Below are 15,679 nucleotides of genomic sequence, written 5' to 3'. Positions count from 1 at the left end.
CTCAGTATAGTCACCTACTTAATACTGTAGTGTATTAATAGCAGGCGGAGGTTTAATTATTGTGTGTTTGTGTGTGTTTGTCCCCCAGGCCGGAGGAGGAGCCGATGGAGGAGGAGGAGCCGCTGTAACCGGGGGAACCATGAGGGAGTCACACTGCTACCATTGACCTCTCCGGAGAAGAGTCTCGACGGACCCCTTCATTTAGCCCCCCCTAACCCCACTCACCACGTCGGTCACCTTGATTGGCGGCCCCTCGGCCTAACTGGGGGGGGGAGAGGGGGCGGGCTCAGCCTCAGAGTAGGGAGCCAATCAGGAGACGGAGGACTGAATTGGGAGAAAAATATTAAACATAACAGCGCTGCTCAGAGTGGCAGAGACACTCATTTTTTTTCTGTCAGTCTTCACACCCCCACGTTAGCGGAGTGAGCTAACGAGGGGGGGGGGGGGGGTCCGGTCAGAGAGGATTGCAGGAACACGGTGCTTCACACAGCTGACACACGGACACCAGGGACAGCAGACATCTGTCCCACGCAGCTCGGGAGGTCCTTTTCTCTCTTTTTCTCAAAATATTTTCCCCTGCAAAACAAAAAGGGGGCATCATATTTTACACGATGCGTTCACTGTGGCCCTCACGCAGATTTGATGAGGAGACTGTGGAGTGAGAGGAGTGCCTTGGTGAGGGATTTCAGGATTGTTCAGGAAAAGATTGCCTTAAGTGACAAAAAAAAAAAAATCTCGCCGAGGAAATCGGTGCGAGGGAAGACGAAAACAATCTTTCAGCATGTTTACTACGAACGTGACGACTTTAAACGTCTCTCACAGCCTCTCTTGAAGACTTTACTTTTTGGATGGATCTATTTTTCTGTAAAAAAGGAAAAAAAGCGCTTTGTTAAGGTAGTTGCCAGCTTCAGTAGAGAAACAAAACGGTGCACACACGAAAATTAGAAATGAAAAATAAAAAAAAGGTTCAGCCTCTGATGTAGCTTCCCTTTAACTGAAGGCATTGCTTCGTACACACAGAAAGCATCTGAGCGGACAGACCGGACATTTCTTCGCAAGATTTCTGAATGTTATCCAAAAGAGAAAGCCAAGCAAGAAAAGCCAAAGCATGAGTTTGCATTTACAGTAGTCCTTCCACTTCAAACATTTCTCGTACTGGCCCTTTGATGGAAAAGGCTCCTGGTACAGTTTACTGATTTAATCACACATCACATTTCTTGTGGCGACTACCTGTGTTGCTAAAGTGAGCGAAACATGAATCATGTAAATTGAATATATTTTGAGAGGCAGTCATCGAGTACTGCCTGTTTGTATCTACATGTATGATTTTCCAAAATATCAATGTTTGGTAAGCGTGTCCACTTTTTATTTTTTATCGTATAAGATTATTTTTATAACTTTTTTTTCATCCATAGATTTTGTGTTTTTATCCGTTTTCTGGATAGTCATAGGGCTGCCGTTCACACACGTAGTACTATTCTTTCTTTCTTTCTTGTATTTATCGAAAAATAAGGAGCTAAACTTCCTTTCTTTCTTTATTTCTTTCTTACTACGGCTCTCTCTGCATTTTCATCAATTGTGTATTTATAACATGTACTGTTTATAGGAGATTTGTATATGGAAAATTTATAAATGTACTCTAACTAATGACAGCTATGATATTGTGAGCGGCAAACAGTGTGGTGTATGATATGACTCCATATTTAACTTGTCATCGACTGCACTGTTCGCCCTCATTATGCGGCACTGACATCGACTTTCAGAGTAAAAACATTTTAACACTTTGTTGCCTAAATTATACATTTTCCTCTTGTGCATGTGCGATTATGCACTTACCATTTAACTGTGACAACACACACACATTTAGAGGCCGTTTTATGTAGCTCGCTGTTTTTTTAACGGCGGGAAAAGGAAATTAGGGGGCACAGATGTTTTAAAAAAGTGGAGTTTTATCTCATTTTGGATGATCGAAATCTCTTCCTGAGCATGTGTTGCACTGGTGTCTCCTTCCATTTTCCTGCTTCAAATTTAATGATCTGTCATCTTATTTCTTATATCAGATTGTTTATAGGGAATGGGACTGTGATGTCATAAATGGCAAGTCGTCCATCTTTGGAGGATACCAGGGAATGCAGCTAAGTGGAACCCTCGCGCTCCTATTGGCTAAGAAGCTAAGTCAACACATTGAACGTGATAGGCTTAGGGACAGGACTCTATCCTCCAAAGGTCGCCGCCCCAGAGTGCACCACGGTTCCCCTTCCCTATTTAACGTTGATATCATTTTAAAACCTGTAAAATCATATCTGACAAAACATTCCACTTGTGTTTAATTTGGCTTTTTTTTATTTTGTAGAAACTTTTTACTCGTTTTTTTGCTGTCTGCTCGCGCCAACTTTAACTCTTTGCATGGTTTGTGAGTCAGCATGCCTGCTTGTCTATGTAACAGAAATGTATTTGCACAATAGAAGAAGAAACACTGGAGGACTTTTTGAGAAATAAAACCCTCCCGACGGCACCAGGCAGGACGGTCTTCTTCCTCTCTGGTGGGCAAGACTTTGTCCAAATGAGACACATTTGATATTGTCCTTATTGAATATGGTTTCCAATAAGTGATTTTAACATGACTCAGCACTTACGGACTGTGTTAAAGAGAGCTCTGCCAAACCTCCTCACCTTTAAAGAATTGGGTTTGGAAAAAAGGGCGTCTGTTTGATTGTCACACACCTCGGCCAGTTCAATATATTTAACCACTGTGGCTCCAGAGCAACTCTTGGTTTACATGTAAATGGATAAAAAAACGTTATTTTTTGTTTGTTGTTTGTCTCTATTGATGAAAAATGTTATCTTTCTTTGGGACCTACGCTTTGGACATTTCATCTCTGACATCATCTATAAAATATATTTCTGAAAAAATACAACATGTGTTTCTTTTTTTTACATAAATGCAAATGTTTTTGCTTTTTCCTAACTGTTTGTCTGATCCCATTATCAGACCGCCACTTTTCAGCTCCTTCACTTCAATGATTATTCAAAGTCCATGTTAGCACAACGGAAGTGTAAACACTAAAAAGTGCTGCTATTTGAATTCCTGAGCTGCTTCACCCATATCTCATCTGAGAAACAATCCTTGTCTCCGACAATAATATCTGTCATGTGCTGTACAGTACGTGAAAAAAGTAAATGAGCGGCCCAGCACATGACAGCAATGACGGAGGAAAGTGTGTCTCCACTGAAAGAAGAAGACACACGAGGAGCGTCAAGTCTCAACTCAGCTGACTTTTATCTCAGAGGAACATCTAATTACAAGAACCAAAATCACAAGAGTTCAAGCAGCATTCGTCAGGTGACTTCATCCTGACAAAAATGTTTCGCCTTAATAATTACAATTATTTCTAAAAGCCCAAATTGAAAAGGTTTTTTCTTTACCAACAGTCAAAACCTCAAATAATAACTCTAAATTCATAGATGAATAGGAAATATGTGACCTTAATGAAGCCTGAAAAAGATAATTACTTTTATTTTTGGTTTATTTAGTTTAATATCTAAAAAATAGATATAAACCACATGCAAGCAGTGGAAAACTTTTCCAATTAAATAATACATTAAAACTAAATTATTTTAATGAATAAAAAAAGTAATAATATAATTAAAAAGCTTTGATTTAATTGTTAGTTAAATAAGAAATTGAAAAAAATATCAAAAGACATTGATAAATAAAATGAAAAATGAAATGAATTCACAAACTTTAACATGATTTAGTTTTATCAACTTAAACGTATACTATTAAAACAGATACAACTGTATTTAATTAATAATAATAATGCACCTACTCTTGAGCACATTTTCCACATAGAACTTTAAATAGTTAATATTCTTTGTTTATCTCAGAAATAGGCCAGTGTGTTAAGTAAACAATGCAGCGGAGTAATAGGTGTGTCATTGACTGCTGCACTGTCCAATGAGGGGAAGGCACTTCCTTCACCATGCAAATGCTGACCTGATATTTCCTCTCTGCCCACTGTCCCAGAGCCGCACCAGAGCAATGCAAAAGCTGCAACATTAGCACGCCAAATTCGCCGTTTTCATTTCCCTTAAGAGGGGCGACCTGTCGTCTTTTTAATCCTCCTTTCTTTCCTTTCTCAAGCAAACTGCAGCAGTATTTCGGACATGCCTAACATCGTGCTTTTTAGCGGGAGCTCCCACCACGACCTGTCCCAGAAAGTGGCTGATCGGCTGGGACTGGAGCTGGGGAAAGTGATCACGAAAAAATTTAGCAACCAGGAGACATGGTGAGTAGTTTTTAAACCTAAAAACGACGCTTAAATGTCTTGAATTTTGACGTTAACATAAGATGCGTTTTTGGTATCGCGGACAAGCTGTCCATGTTGCTCCTATCACATGTGGGTAAGTTAGCTTGAAGCTAACAATAGTTTACTATTCAGCGGGATCCACACGTGACTGGTTAGCCACATGTAAACACACCAGGCTAATAGCAAGCTAACCTCTTGTTTCCTTTATCGGACAGCTCTGCTATCTTCAGTAATGATAATATATATTTAACGAGATTTCAATAACTATATCTGCCTTTTGTTTGCGTTAAAAGTCATAAGACTTCCAGCGCCACAGTAGTGAAATTGCGTAACGGTGCATTTCGTTCATTGCGCATCATGCTAACTACGCTAACGTTACGTGTGAATCCGGTGTGATGGTTGCTTATGGGCCAAAATGTGTACATGTGCTGCAGTTTCCCCTCAAGCCCTTTTTTCAGTCTAAACTATGTGAAAACAACTGGAAAAGGCAGCTGAATGTTTTATTTCCACTGTATTATGTTACATGTGAGCTGTAAACCTGCTTTTAAAGTAGGAACTGATTAATCCGGGTGTACAACATGTGACGTGCCACCTTAATGCCTTCTCCAAACTAAATGGATACTGTTAGCTAGCCAAGACGTTAGCCTTCAGACCTGTTGAGGTTATAACAAATGGATACAGGGTTAACCTTATTTAACAGTGTTATGTATGCACTACTGCTGTCCAATTTCGGCCTCAGAGAAGTTAGCTTTCTATATATTTATGCTAGCAGCCTAACTACATACGTGGCGAATTGTTTTTATACTCTAATGACAGGTTCCATAAACAATTCCAAAGATGACAATGGTTTACACATGAGTTTTCAATGTACAATATTGTATCTAAACTAAGCAAAGTAAGAATAAAGATATATGTATGAAGCTCTCATTACTGCCTGTCCTGTAATGGAAATCACATGCACTTAATTTGGGTTAATTTCCAACGCAGCCACGCTAACTATTATATCAATTACTGGCTGCATGCTGGCAGCTAGCCTCGTTTAATATTAGTTAGCTTATTACTTTTATTACTTTTACTGCTCCCTGGCCTTGAACAGTCAGTTCAGGTCATGTTATCATGTTTGAGCCCTTCTACATGATGACATACTAGCATCATGCTGCTCCACTTTGTTAATCTGAACACACCATAACACTGTTTATGCAATGCAGCTTTAAACCCAGCATTTATCTTAATCTATTTGTAGCTTTGTGACCCTCTCATATGTGCCTTTTAATGTAATTGATTCAGTACTAGGGAATGATGCACTGCATTAGTGTTTTGTGATCTTCAGTGAGCAGAGTTGGATTAAATTCCTGCTTAATGATGCATTTACAGTATCGTAATGCACTCGGGATAAAAGCATCCAACAAACGGCAGTTGTTGTTTTGTTATCTTTAATTTCCACATTGTTTCTTTGGATAAACAGGGCTTGTAAAGGTGTCTCGACCCCTTTATCCCTGCTAAGAGGCTCTCTGCTGGTGATGTTTCCACCCACAGCTCTAAAATCCAGGGAAAACTCTGATTATCCACGCTCAGGTTTCTCTCTAGGGAACACAGCTGTTTGGGCGACACAACGTCCAAAACAAAGATTATGTTCCCATCCTCACAGACTAACAGGGAGGTGAGAACGGTATGCTAATACCCGCTTTTCTCACAGCTCAGATACAGGTTTTTGCCAGGTGAGAGGTCAAGGACCAACGCAGAGGGAGCGTATTTCTGGGGAAGACATTTTGTTTGTTTGCACAGAGAGAAATGTCCAAACAATGATGTTGTTGCCCTTTGGCTCCAGGGCAGGCATCCAGACGTATTGTATAAGACAAATGTTATTTAAAGATACAAAAATAATAAATACAGTAGACTCAAGATGGAGAGTATAACTAAATAAAAGAACAATTTTGGTAATACGTCCCAGATGTGGCGGACGTTTTCGGCCTCTTTGTATGGAAGCTGGCACTTTTTGTGTCCCTGTGTTGTGCTACCTGTTTAATTGTCGCCGCTGTGGCAGGAAATGTTTTGCTCAAGGTTTTGGCTGTCCATCCTGAACGACTCAAAATTGAACTTTTAACGTTTACATTTTCTTATATCTCTAAAATAGAATCACAGAAAACCTTGTTACAAAGATTGTGGATATCAAAAAGTGTCCTTTTATCATTTAAATAAAAATGATTGATAAGTTATCTTCAATTGGTTTGTCCAAATGATCTCCTAATTAGCCACATTATTGCCTTACGTTTGCTTTTGGTTACAGCAATCAAATGTTTGTTCAGACCCTTTTAAAATACACATTCAAACACTGGGTGTGAGCTTTTATTCTCAGTGACTAAACACCTTTACAGGCTGAGTGCTGGCCTCCCTTAAAAAGAAAAACCGCAGGCCTTGTGACTGCAGCCCTTACATCTGTCCACATGACTGAGGGCCCTCACACAGGAATGTTTCACAATGTTTTCTCTGCTCACTGTCTGCTGCAGCTAGTGTGTGTGTGCTTCACCTCCTTCTTTCTCCTCACATGATGAGAGGGATTCGGTCCTAACTTGTCCTAACACTCGAAGCAGCTCAGTCACACATAACTCACCGCTCATAAATCCATCATTTGAGCTTCATTAAAAACGGAATGACCTTATAATCTGTGAGGGATAAGTGAAAATGTTCTGTTATTGACGTGTTTCCCTCTGTGTGTCGCTGCGACAGTGTGGAGATCGGGGAGAGCGTGCGCGGAGAGGACGTGTACATCGTGCAGAGCGGCTGCGGCGAGATCAACGACAACCTCATGGAGCTACTGATCATGATCAACGCCTGCAAGATCGCCTCATCGTCCCGCGTCACCGCCGTCATCCCCTGCTTCCCCTACGCCCGGCAGGACAAGAAAGACAAGGTACACACACGCCACGCCTCTTAGAATATCTGAATATCATCGATAACACAAACATTTTAAACCGTTGACCTTTTGATTGGGTAAAAAAAACATGATTTCCTTCCACTATTTTAGCATTTATAAGCATTACCATTTAACACCTACAAGTCCCTGAAATCCCCTTTGTAAGAAAGTTACCTCTTCTTCCACTGATATGAGCGCACAAGTGAAGCTTTCTGTGTCAAAATAAAAATAAATGGAATATAAAATATTATTATATCCAACCTCAATGTTTTCTTATGTGCAGAATTCTTTTTACGACACAAGTCACAGACTGCACCTTAAATGTGATGTGGGAATTCCCCCTCTAGCACCTGCAGGTTGACATGTCACATTACGTGTTGGGAATACTTCCATGTACACGCAGGCAGTGCAGCGATACAGTTAGTCGATCTCTACCCCTAGAAAAGCTGACATTGACACATCGAATGTTCCTGCAGGCGCAAAAAGAACTTTAGGAAAACCTGCTTATCCTGTAAATCATTATCTGCTGTTGCTTCAGTTGTTGATGTAACTACAACCGCAAGGTCCACATGAAGCAACAAGAGCGAGGCTACGTGTCTGCCTGCACATCCGTGACACTTCATTCCCCTCTCATTATCATATTCTTTAAAGTACTTCTTCTTTTCTTTCTTGTCACTGAACTCTGCTTTTAACGTTTACATTCATGTCAATGTTCTGCAAAGGCTAAAATCCCTGTGTTCTGCAACATAGTGACGTCACTGTGTAACACTCCTGTTGGCTGGAGCTCCAACACATTGTGCGTGATAAGCTACATCTCAACAGAGCAGGCCAGCTAACCAATCGGAGCAGACTGGGCTCTGATTTCAGACAGAGGGTGAAAAGAGGTGCTACAATATGAGAAAAATAAATAGCTTTTTGAACATTAAAGCGTGAAGACATGTCAAAGTAGAGGTACAAAATATGAACCTGAAGATTAGCATAATATAAGAATGTTAAAAATATATATATTTCGCAGTTGCAATATCAGTCAAAATCATCCTAATTGGTGTTTAGGAGATAAAATACATTTTGAAACCTCCACAAAAACATTTTTCCAGGGGATTTGCATTCAGGGAAAAGGGAAAAGCTTCCAATATTTAAAATTCCCGACATCTTCTTCTCACTTACTCACCTCAAGTGTCTTGATGCTTGTCCCAGAGTCGAGCTCCCATATCGGCCAAGCTGGTGGCTAACATGCTGTCGGTGGCCGGCGCCGACCACATCATCACCATGGACCTGCACGCCTCTCAGATCCAGGTCAGTACAGAGACATCTATTACTGGGTCCAAACGGGGAGATAAGAGATTAAAGACTGAAGTTAATTAACGTTTGTGTGCGTGTTTCTTTACCGGCTCACTTTCTGAATAAGGCATTGTTTTGCGTTACGGAGCGATTTAGCTTTCTAATATTAGCGACTGTATTAAAATGTGTTTTGTATGCTACTACTCATTCTAATTTAGTACTAATACTCACTCACTCTTAGGCGAAGGCACAATTATCTCACACATTTTCTGTTTTAATATGAATTACAGACAGGGACCAGGATTAATAGATAATGAAATAAAGGGACTGTACACATGACGTAATCTGCTTTAAATGGAATTGTGCAATGTATTTTTCTGCATTCCCATTTATAATGTTCCATATTTCTGAACTTAAGTCCATTTGGTTTTGTAACCTTTGCGTCTTTTTTTTTTTTTAAAGGGCTTCTTCGACATCGCTGTAGACAATCTGTACGCGGAGCCCGCTGTGCTGCAGTGGATCAGAGAAAATATCCCCGAGTGGAAAAACGGCATCATCGTGTCTCCAGATGCCGGAGGAGCGAAACGGTGAGATGGAGCGAGAGCTCAGGAGCATGATGAGCGATTGAAATGATTATATTTTTATAATGTTTTCAAATGATGGCTGCTGTCTTATCCTCCATAAGGGAAATTCAAAGTGTAGCCCGTCTCTAAAGTCTGTTTCCCCCTTTGTCTCCACGCAGCGTGACGTCCATCGCCGACCGTCTGAACGTGGACTTCGCTCTGATCCACAAAGAGAGGAAGAAGGCCAACGAGGTGGACCGCATGGTGCTGGTGGGAGACGTCAAGGACCGCGTCGCCATCCTGGTGGACGACATGGCCGACACCTGCGGCACCATCTGCCACGCCGCCGACAAGTCAGTGACATTTAAAGACTTTGAATCTGTCTGTCCGTGGCATATTGTACACACAACTATAGTATAATAATTAGATTATTTACTAAACATTTCCTCCGCCAGGCTGATCGATGCCGGGGCAACGAAGGTCTACGCCATCCTCACACACGGCATCTTCTCCGGTCCCGCCATCTCTCGCATCAACAGCGCCCCGTTCGAGGCCGTGGTGGTGACCAACACCATCCCCCAGGAGGAGAAGATGAAGGCGTGCCCCAAAATACAGGTACTCCTCTCTCACACACGTTAATGATACTCACACGTTTTGTTCAGCAGGATAATGTCCACATATTAACGTTATGCTATAAAGGATGTACATCATGGTCACACGACTTCGAGTCATTTAGACACTTCTTGGCAACCGCCATTTTTTTAATACAGCAGTGGGGTGTTTAATGACGTCTTTTGTCTCGTGGAAAAAAGATCACTTCAGATTGAGTTAACACCACGCTTTATTTCAGACTAACAACTAAAATCGAATTAGAAAACCATTGATTTCCAGGCGAGGGAAACAGGAAGTGGTAAAATGCTGAGTCATTTCTTGGTTTTAGGACTCATTCGTGCACCTTGTTTCCTCCAGGTCATCGACATCTCCATGATCCTGGCGGAGGCGATCAGGAGAACCCACAACGGCGAGTCCGTGTCCTACCTCTTCAGCCACGTACCATTATAGAAACCCCCTCACCCTCACCTCTCAGCGGGCACTTCTCTGCCACATATCCTCCGAAAAAAATGGCTGATGGTTATTTTTGGCCGACCCCATGTGACTGTTTGTTTAAAGGTCACGCCCACACAGGAGACCAAGTTTGTATTTATGAGCATATTTTTTCTTATTTTCTTTATTCCTGCTACCCTCCATCAGCGAGGCCTGGCCTTCACTTTAACCAAAGGCTGTCTGTGTATAATCTGTACCTCATATTGAACCCACTTCAACGAAGCATTCCACGATGATTTGGACGCATTCTGGCTCGTTCTGCTTCACAATGTGAAATAAATATGCACCTCCCCCCCCTAAGTGTTTGCTTAACAGCTGCTAAAAGTATTAAATGATAAAGTCTAACCCTTTACTAGACAATGCTTAATACCTGTAATACTTTATACTTATTGCTATCATTGGACCACGGTTTAAAAGCTGCACATGTGGAGATCTGACGGGAGTTAAAATAAAAACTTAATTTGCTCACTTTCTTTAGTTTTTCTTTCATGAATGTGCTTATGCAAATCTTACCTTTGCAGTATAATTTCTCCCATAATAAGCTCTCTTTATGACGCCTCTTTCCCTTTGATAAACTTTGGTAAAAAATTACGAGTGTACTACAAGGTGTAGCTGGGTGTTGAACCCATGTTTAAAAAGGTCACGAAAACAAATTGAGTCCTTAGATTGTTAAAGATTTCAGCCATGATTTATTATTAAAATGGTGCGATATGTCATCACAGCTGTAATGGGTCACTTATGTTCCTTAAAGCAGGTTTCACTGTTTGCCTGCAGGCGGATTAAGGTTTGGTGAAAAAAACTTGATAATATTTCTTTTTTTTAATAAATGTAACACTTTGAGCTGTTTCTTGACAATAAAGCTTTGACAATGGCTACAGATGTTCGTGTTGCTCTGCTTTTTCAATATATTTAAAGGGACACTACAGCAAGATAGCATTACATCTCTAAAGACTAATTTCTTTATTTGTTAAATGAAAGCTCATATATCCTGACTATTAGTCTGTAGGCATCTCGAAGAGTGTGCAGACTACACTACCCATAAGGCAACTCATTCACATCCGACTGGTAAGTTTTCCTAGAAATAGGATGGACAATAGTTGCTTTTTAAATAGCTAGTTGAGCTTCAACATACTGTTATCCCAAACGCAGATGTTAAAATAGTTTGTTTTGATGGATTGCAGTGAGTGAAATAAGTACATTTAGTCCTGTACTTAAATCCAATTACAGGTACGTAACTGTTATACAATATTTACTCTTCCATGGTTTTACCATTTCCTGTTAATTTACATGTTTTCCTGTTAAATTATCTGCATTAAAACGCTGATAAATGATATAACTACAGTGTTAAAGAGGTAAATGCAGGAATTTGACCTTATCAAAATAGTTTATAACTTATTAAATCTTAATACTTACCCTAATAATGATTGAAATTGAATCAAGCGTTAACTGACGTACAAATATGAATGTTTTTATTTAAGGGACAGATGCATGAAATAAGCATTAAACTAAACCGCCACCAGAGGGCGCCCATTCTACATTAATCTGCAGTCAGAGCAGCTGCAACAGATACAAGTAATACATAGAAATAATGTGCTTTTAAAGTTATTTTCACACCAAATGTAGCTGAAAAAATGGCACATTTGACCTGAGACGCATTATGTTGATTGTAAAATAAAGTAAAGGGGTGCCATGTTGACATAAATCAGTGGTAATATGATAAATGGAGTGGTTGCATTCGCAAAAAAACAAATCTATTTATTTAACACAATATGTGGCTCCTTCAAGGTGTTTCAGTGTTTTATCAGACACATGAGCATGCAGGGCCCCGTCTCTCCAGCAGGGGGCCCGGAGGCCGGCAGCGGTGATGTCAGATGTCATTAGCATATTTCTGACTATATTTGATGCTTGCGCAAAGACGCGCCACTACTGCTGCAGCGCACCGACCAGAGAGCATCCAGAAACCCTCCGGTAAGACCCATTCAACAAATACCTCCTATTGTCTGAACTGTTACTGCCTGCAGCGAGAGTGAGGAAGAGCTGCGAGGAAGATGATGAGCCTTATATACAGAAATATAGGATAATAACCCAGCGTGTTTTTGTGTGTTTAACAGCTCATAACAGAGTGTAATGTGACAGCAGGGCACGCATGTGTGCTGTGTCTTTGTCTTACACATCCACAGTGGATTTCCTTTGTTGCCTTATATGCTCGGGGTCCGTTATAAAAGGATGTGTTACGCGCGTATATTTAGCCACGGCACGTAATTTGGGAATATTTTAGAAATTGTGGAGTTGAACTTGGATTTTGAGGCTTGCATGAAGGCGATCAGGGCAGATTGCACCCCAAGGAGGAGAAAGTACGTGACAAGTGATTTTGCGGATGTGGAAATCCCCTGAGAGGACTCATAAAACCAAACTTTATATTTTTGGATGACATCATTTTCATCCTATTAGCGATTTTCTACGCGTAAGAGCTTCTTTTCCCACCATATTTCTTTCTCGGTCAGCGCAGCATGTGGACTCCTGTTGTTATGTAAATGCCCCTTTTTTTCCACTGGCTTCATTGTCTGGATCAGCCCTTCCCCTGTGTGCAACATCCCAGGCTGTGTGTGTTGGATAACGGGGAGGATGGCAGGCAAATCACGCTGTGCAGAGCCGCAGGCAAACAAAAGGAGGCGGACGCACATTAGAGGGAAAAGTAGTCCGGGGTTGCGCATGTACTTAAACTGAACAAATGATTTTTTTTTTTACCACTGAGATTTAGGCAACGCCCTAAACAGAAAGTCAGGGAGAAGCACATGTCCAAATAACATTGCCGATACATATGTGTAGATATTAACATGTGCTTTGTTCTGATTTCACAGACTACCTGCAACAATGGCTGACAAACCCGACATTTCAGAAGTGGAGAAATTCGACAAAGCGAAGCTAAAAAAGACCGAGACGCAGGAGAAGAATGTCCTGCCTACACAAGACAGTAAGTGGGAGCATTACATCACTTTTTTCTGTCTGTTTATGTTTCTTTTTGATAAATCTAACACATTCTCCCTCCTCCCCTCCACAGTCATCGAACAGGAGAAGAAAGACAAGTCGTGAAGCCCCTCCTTCCCATCATGCACTGTACACCCCTTCCTCCTCCTCCTCCTCCCGCATTGCCTTGTTTTCAGTCACTTCTTTTTAGATGTATAACTTTGTAACCGAAATTATGAAACGATAACCACGCTGCACAGCCTGTGGGGGGTTCGGGCCCCGTCCCCTCGACGCTCGTACGCCACCTTAATTTCCCCCTGACGATGAGGAGGATGTGGGGCAGAGGAGGGGATGCACGTCCTTTCTTTAACACCTGATAACACCGAGACCGAGGTGCAGTGGCCGGGGGCCTCGGGGACGGGGCGCGGCCTGGGCCCCAGGAAGCTCCATCGCCCCCTCAACACCCTACTTCCTGTATGGCTGCTTTAGCGCCCCGAGCCGTGGCGTCAAGCTTTTTAAGTTTTTAATGGTTTCTTCTAATTTTCGGGAAATGCACAACTTTGTTTGTACGCTGGCCAAAATATAAATCCCCCCCCCCAAAATGTTCTGTGTTTTTGTTGTTGTTCTTTTGTATGTACACAAGGATAAACATGTAACAGATTCCATCTAGATCTGGGAGATGCTCTCAAATGGACCTGATTTAGGGTTACATTCGGGATAGCTTCAAATCTGTCTCGTCTGAAATGAGGAAAAGAGCAATTGATTCAGTTTGTTTGCTTTCAACATTCGTTGTCCAAAGTTTCCAGCGGTCATGTTACTCTGCCACAAAAACGTGAAATGTTGTAATAAAAAAGATTTTGTTACTAAAATATTTGTGCTACTTTTTCTACACACTCTTTACCAAAATGCTCACATTTCTAGAGGTGCCATTTGCCAGCATTATCGTAGATCAGACTGCTCGTTTACACACTCTCCAGTTGCCAAACAATCCTCCAGCATTACTTAAGAGATGAGGCTGTGCAGCATTATGAGGCTTACATGTCTCAAGCCCTGCAGGGATTTACCAGCACAGGAGATGAATTTTGTATCAGTGAGGGGAAATGAAAGCTGTTTGGTTCGAGCACCTGTCACGAAGGTCTTTTCTCAAAGAGGCTGCTCACTTTAATGGTTAAAGCAATCCAGGAAATAGACTCTTCCTGGACCAACAAAGCAGTAAACACGACTTATTGCACCTTATGTTAGAAAGAACCTTGCTCATGCATCTGTTATATGGTATGATACAGTGGTTGGATTATGGGACATAAGGCCCTGACCCCAGAGGACTGTCTCAAGAGATTGACTTACTTCCTAAATTAGCCCCCGTCTATAAGCCTTAATTAGCATGACATGGCTGACATTTCCTGTAAACAGCATGCATTTATTTAACGCGAACTGGCTTGTGTTCAATAAAGTTAGTGAGCTTTAAAGGAGGAACCCCCGTCCTCTCCACTTCCCTACACACTTTGAATTAGTCTGCATGGGTGTAGCATTTATAGCTAGTTGCTAGGAGTATCACGTGGGACATGAGTCGACATTTTTGTTAGCATGTCAGATTACTGCATTGTTTGTGTTCGAGGTTGCTCAGCTGTTTCTTTGCATGCCGATGGACAGATCGATTTCAGGTGGGGTGACAGTCCGCTCCGTGTTGGTGTAAGTGGATTGGTGTTAAGTCAGTGGCTCTTATGAAGTCATTAATCTGCGTGGAAGAGGGGAACGTGTGGAGGTCAGTGGGCCGAGGAGATGGGATTAACACGTCCCTCTGCATGCTGCAGGGCTCCACTGCTGCACCGCGGAGAGGGGAAAGTGACGGAGGATTTAAGGTGGAGTCACTGTCCACTGCCTGGTTACCCATAGCAACAGCTGCTGCTGCTGAGTCACTTCCTGGGGATGGGCGTTGGGATGCATGATATCCTCGAGGGGGCTGTTCCTCCTGGTGGGGGATATTTAGGAGATTAGCACATTATGTTCATATGTTGGTATGAAGTCATATTCGCCCATCTGTTTGTGGAGCTGGTTAACTGATTAACCAGGGGATTGATTAATTACCGATGCCATTGTTGAAGCTCCATGAGCAGGATGTTGCAGTTTGGGTTAAAGGGACAGCTCACACCAAAAATATTGTAGTGCTTTTTATCAATCTACATTGTTTTAGCTTGACTGGTCAAGTGTAGGGGATATTGGCCGTAGTAATGTCTGACAAAGGAGTCCAATGGAGGCGTTTCAGGCAGGGTTGGTTTTGGTTAAAATAATTGGTTTAACCGAGACACGGTTGGTCAAGGAAATTCCTTTCTTTGTTAAAGCCCATCAGCAATAGGGGCCCTGTGTAATAAAATGTTGCTATTCGAAGCCTGCATCGGCATCATAACACTTATCTTAAAGCCATCACTCCACACAGTACCACCAGCATGCGTGCAGACTCTTTTTGCAGCTTCATTGTTGGACAGGAAGTACATAAGCAGCTCATTCACCAAGTGTCCCTCTGTTATCTGTGCTATATATTA

The 15,679-nt window shown here is 41.7% G+C and overlaps 3 protein-coding genes across 8 annotated transcripts in view; all 3 read left to right on the top strand.

Annotated features, from left to right (window-relative positions):
• Positions 1-2,918, top strand: part of LOC307031007 (histone deacetylase 4-like) — a 40,969-nt gene extending 38,051 nt beyond the window's left edge. For all 5 annotated transcript variants that reach the window (XM_079667698.1, XM_079667695.1, XM_079667696.1 and 2 more), the window contains one exon: positions 89-2,918. In XM_079667698.1, the coding sequence (XP_079523824.1) occupies positions 89-128 (40 nt within the window). In that variant the 3' untranslated portion in view covers positions 129-2,918. The remainder of the gene's footprint in view (positions 1-88) is intronic.
• Positions 2,919-3,957: 1,039 nt separating this feature from the next.
• On the top strand, positions 3,958-11,051 carry LOC307031212 (ribose-phosphate pyrophosphokinase 2). 2 transcript variants are annotated; one of them, XM_079668117.1, is made up of 7 exons: positions 3,958-4,289; positions 7,038-7,221; positions 8,422-8,520; positions 8,968-9,092; positions 9,248-9,421; positions 9,524-9,683; positions 10,038-11,051. In XM_079668117.1, the coding sequence occupies exons 1-7, from the start codon at positions 4,168-4,170 to the stop codon at positions 10,128-10,130; spliced, it is 957 nt and encodes a 318-aa protein (XP_079524243.1). In that variant the 5' UTR covers positions 3,958-4,167; the 3' UTR covers positions 10,131-11,051. The 2 variants fall into 2 exon arrangements, with proteins under 2 accessions (XP_079524243.1, XP_079524244.1); XM_079668118.1 differs by lacking the exon at positions 3,958-4,289 and having other exon boundaries at positions 7,113-7,221; positions 8,402-8,520.
• A 943-nt stretch (positions 11,052-11,994) lies between these two features.
• On the top strand, positions 11,995-14,008 carry LOC307033834 (thymosin beta-10-like). Its single transcript, XM_079672468.1, has 3 exons — positions 11,995-12,140; positions 13,034-13,146; positions 13,234-14,008. Exons 1-3 carry the CDS (start codon positions 12,037-12,039, stop codon positions 13,263-13,265), a joined length of 249 nt encoding a protein of 82 aa, XP_079528594.1. The 5' UTR covers positions 11,995-12,036; the 3' UTR covers positions 13,266-14,008.
• Positions 14,009-15,679: the final 1,671 nt, after the last annotated feature.

This window comes from Notothenia rossii (genome assembly GCF_949606895.1).
Source record: "Notothenia rossii genome assembly, chromosome: 3".
Classification (NCBI taxonomy): Eukaryota; Metazoa; Chordata; class Actinopteri; order Perciformes; family Nototheniidae; genus Notothenia; species Notothenia rossii.
The sequence above is the reverse complement of the archived record's forward strand: the minus strand, read 5'-3'. Positions and strand labels throughout refer to the sequence as shown.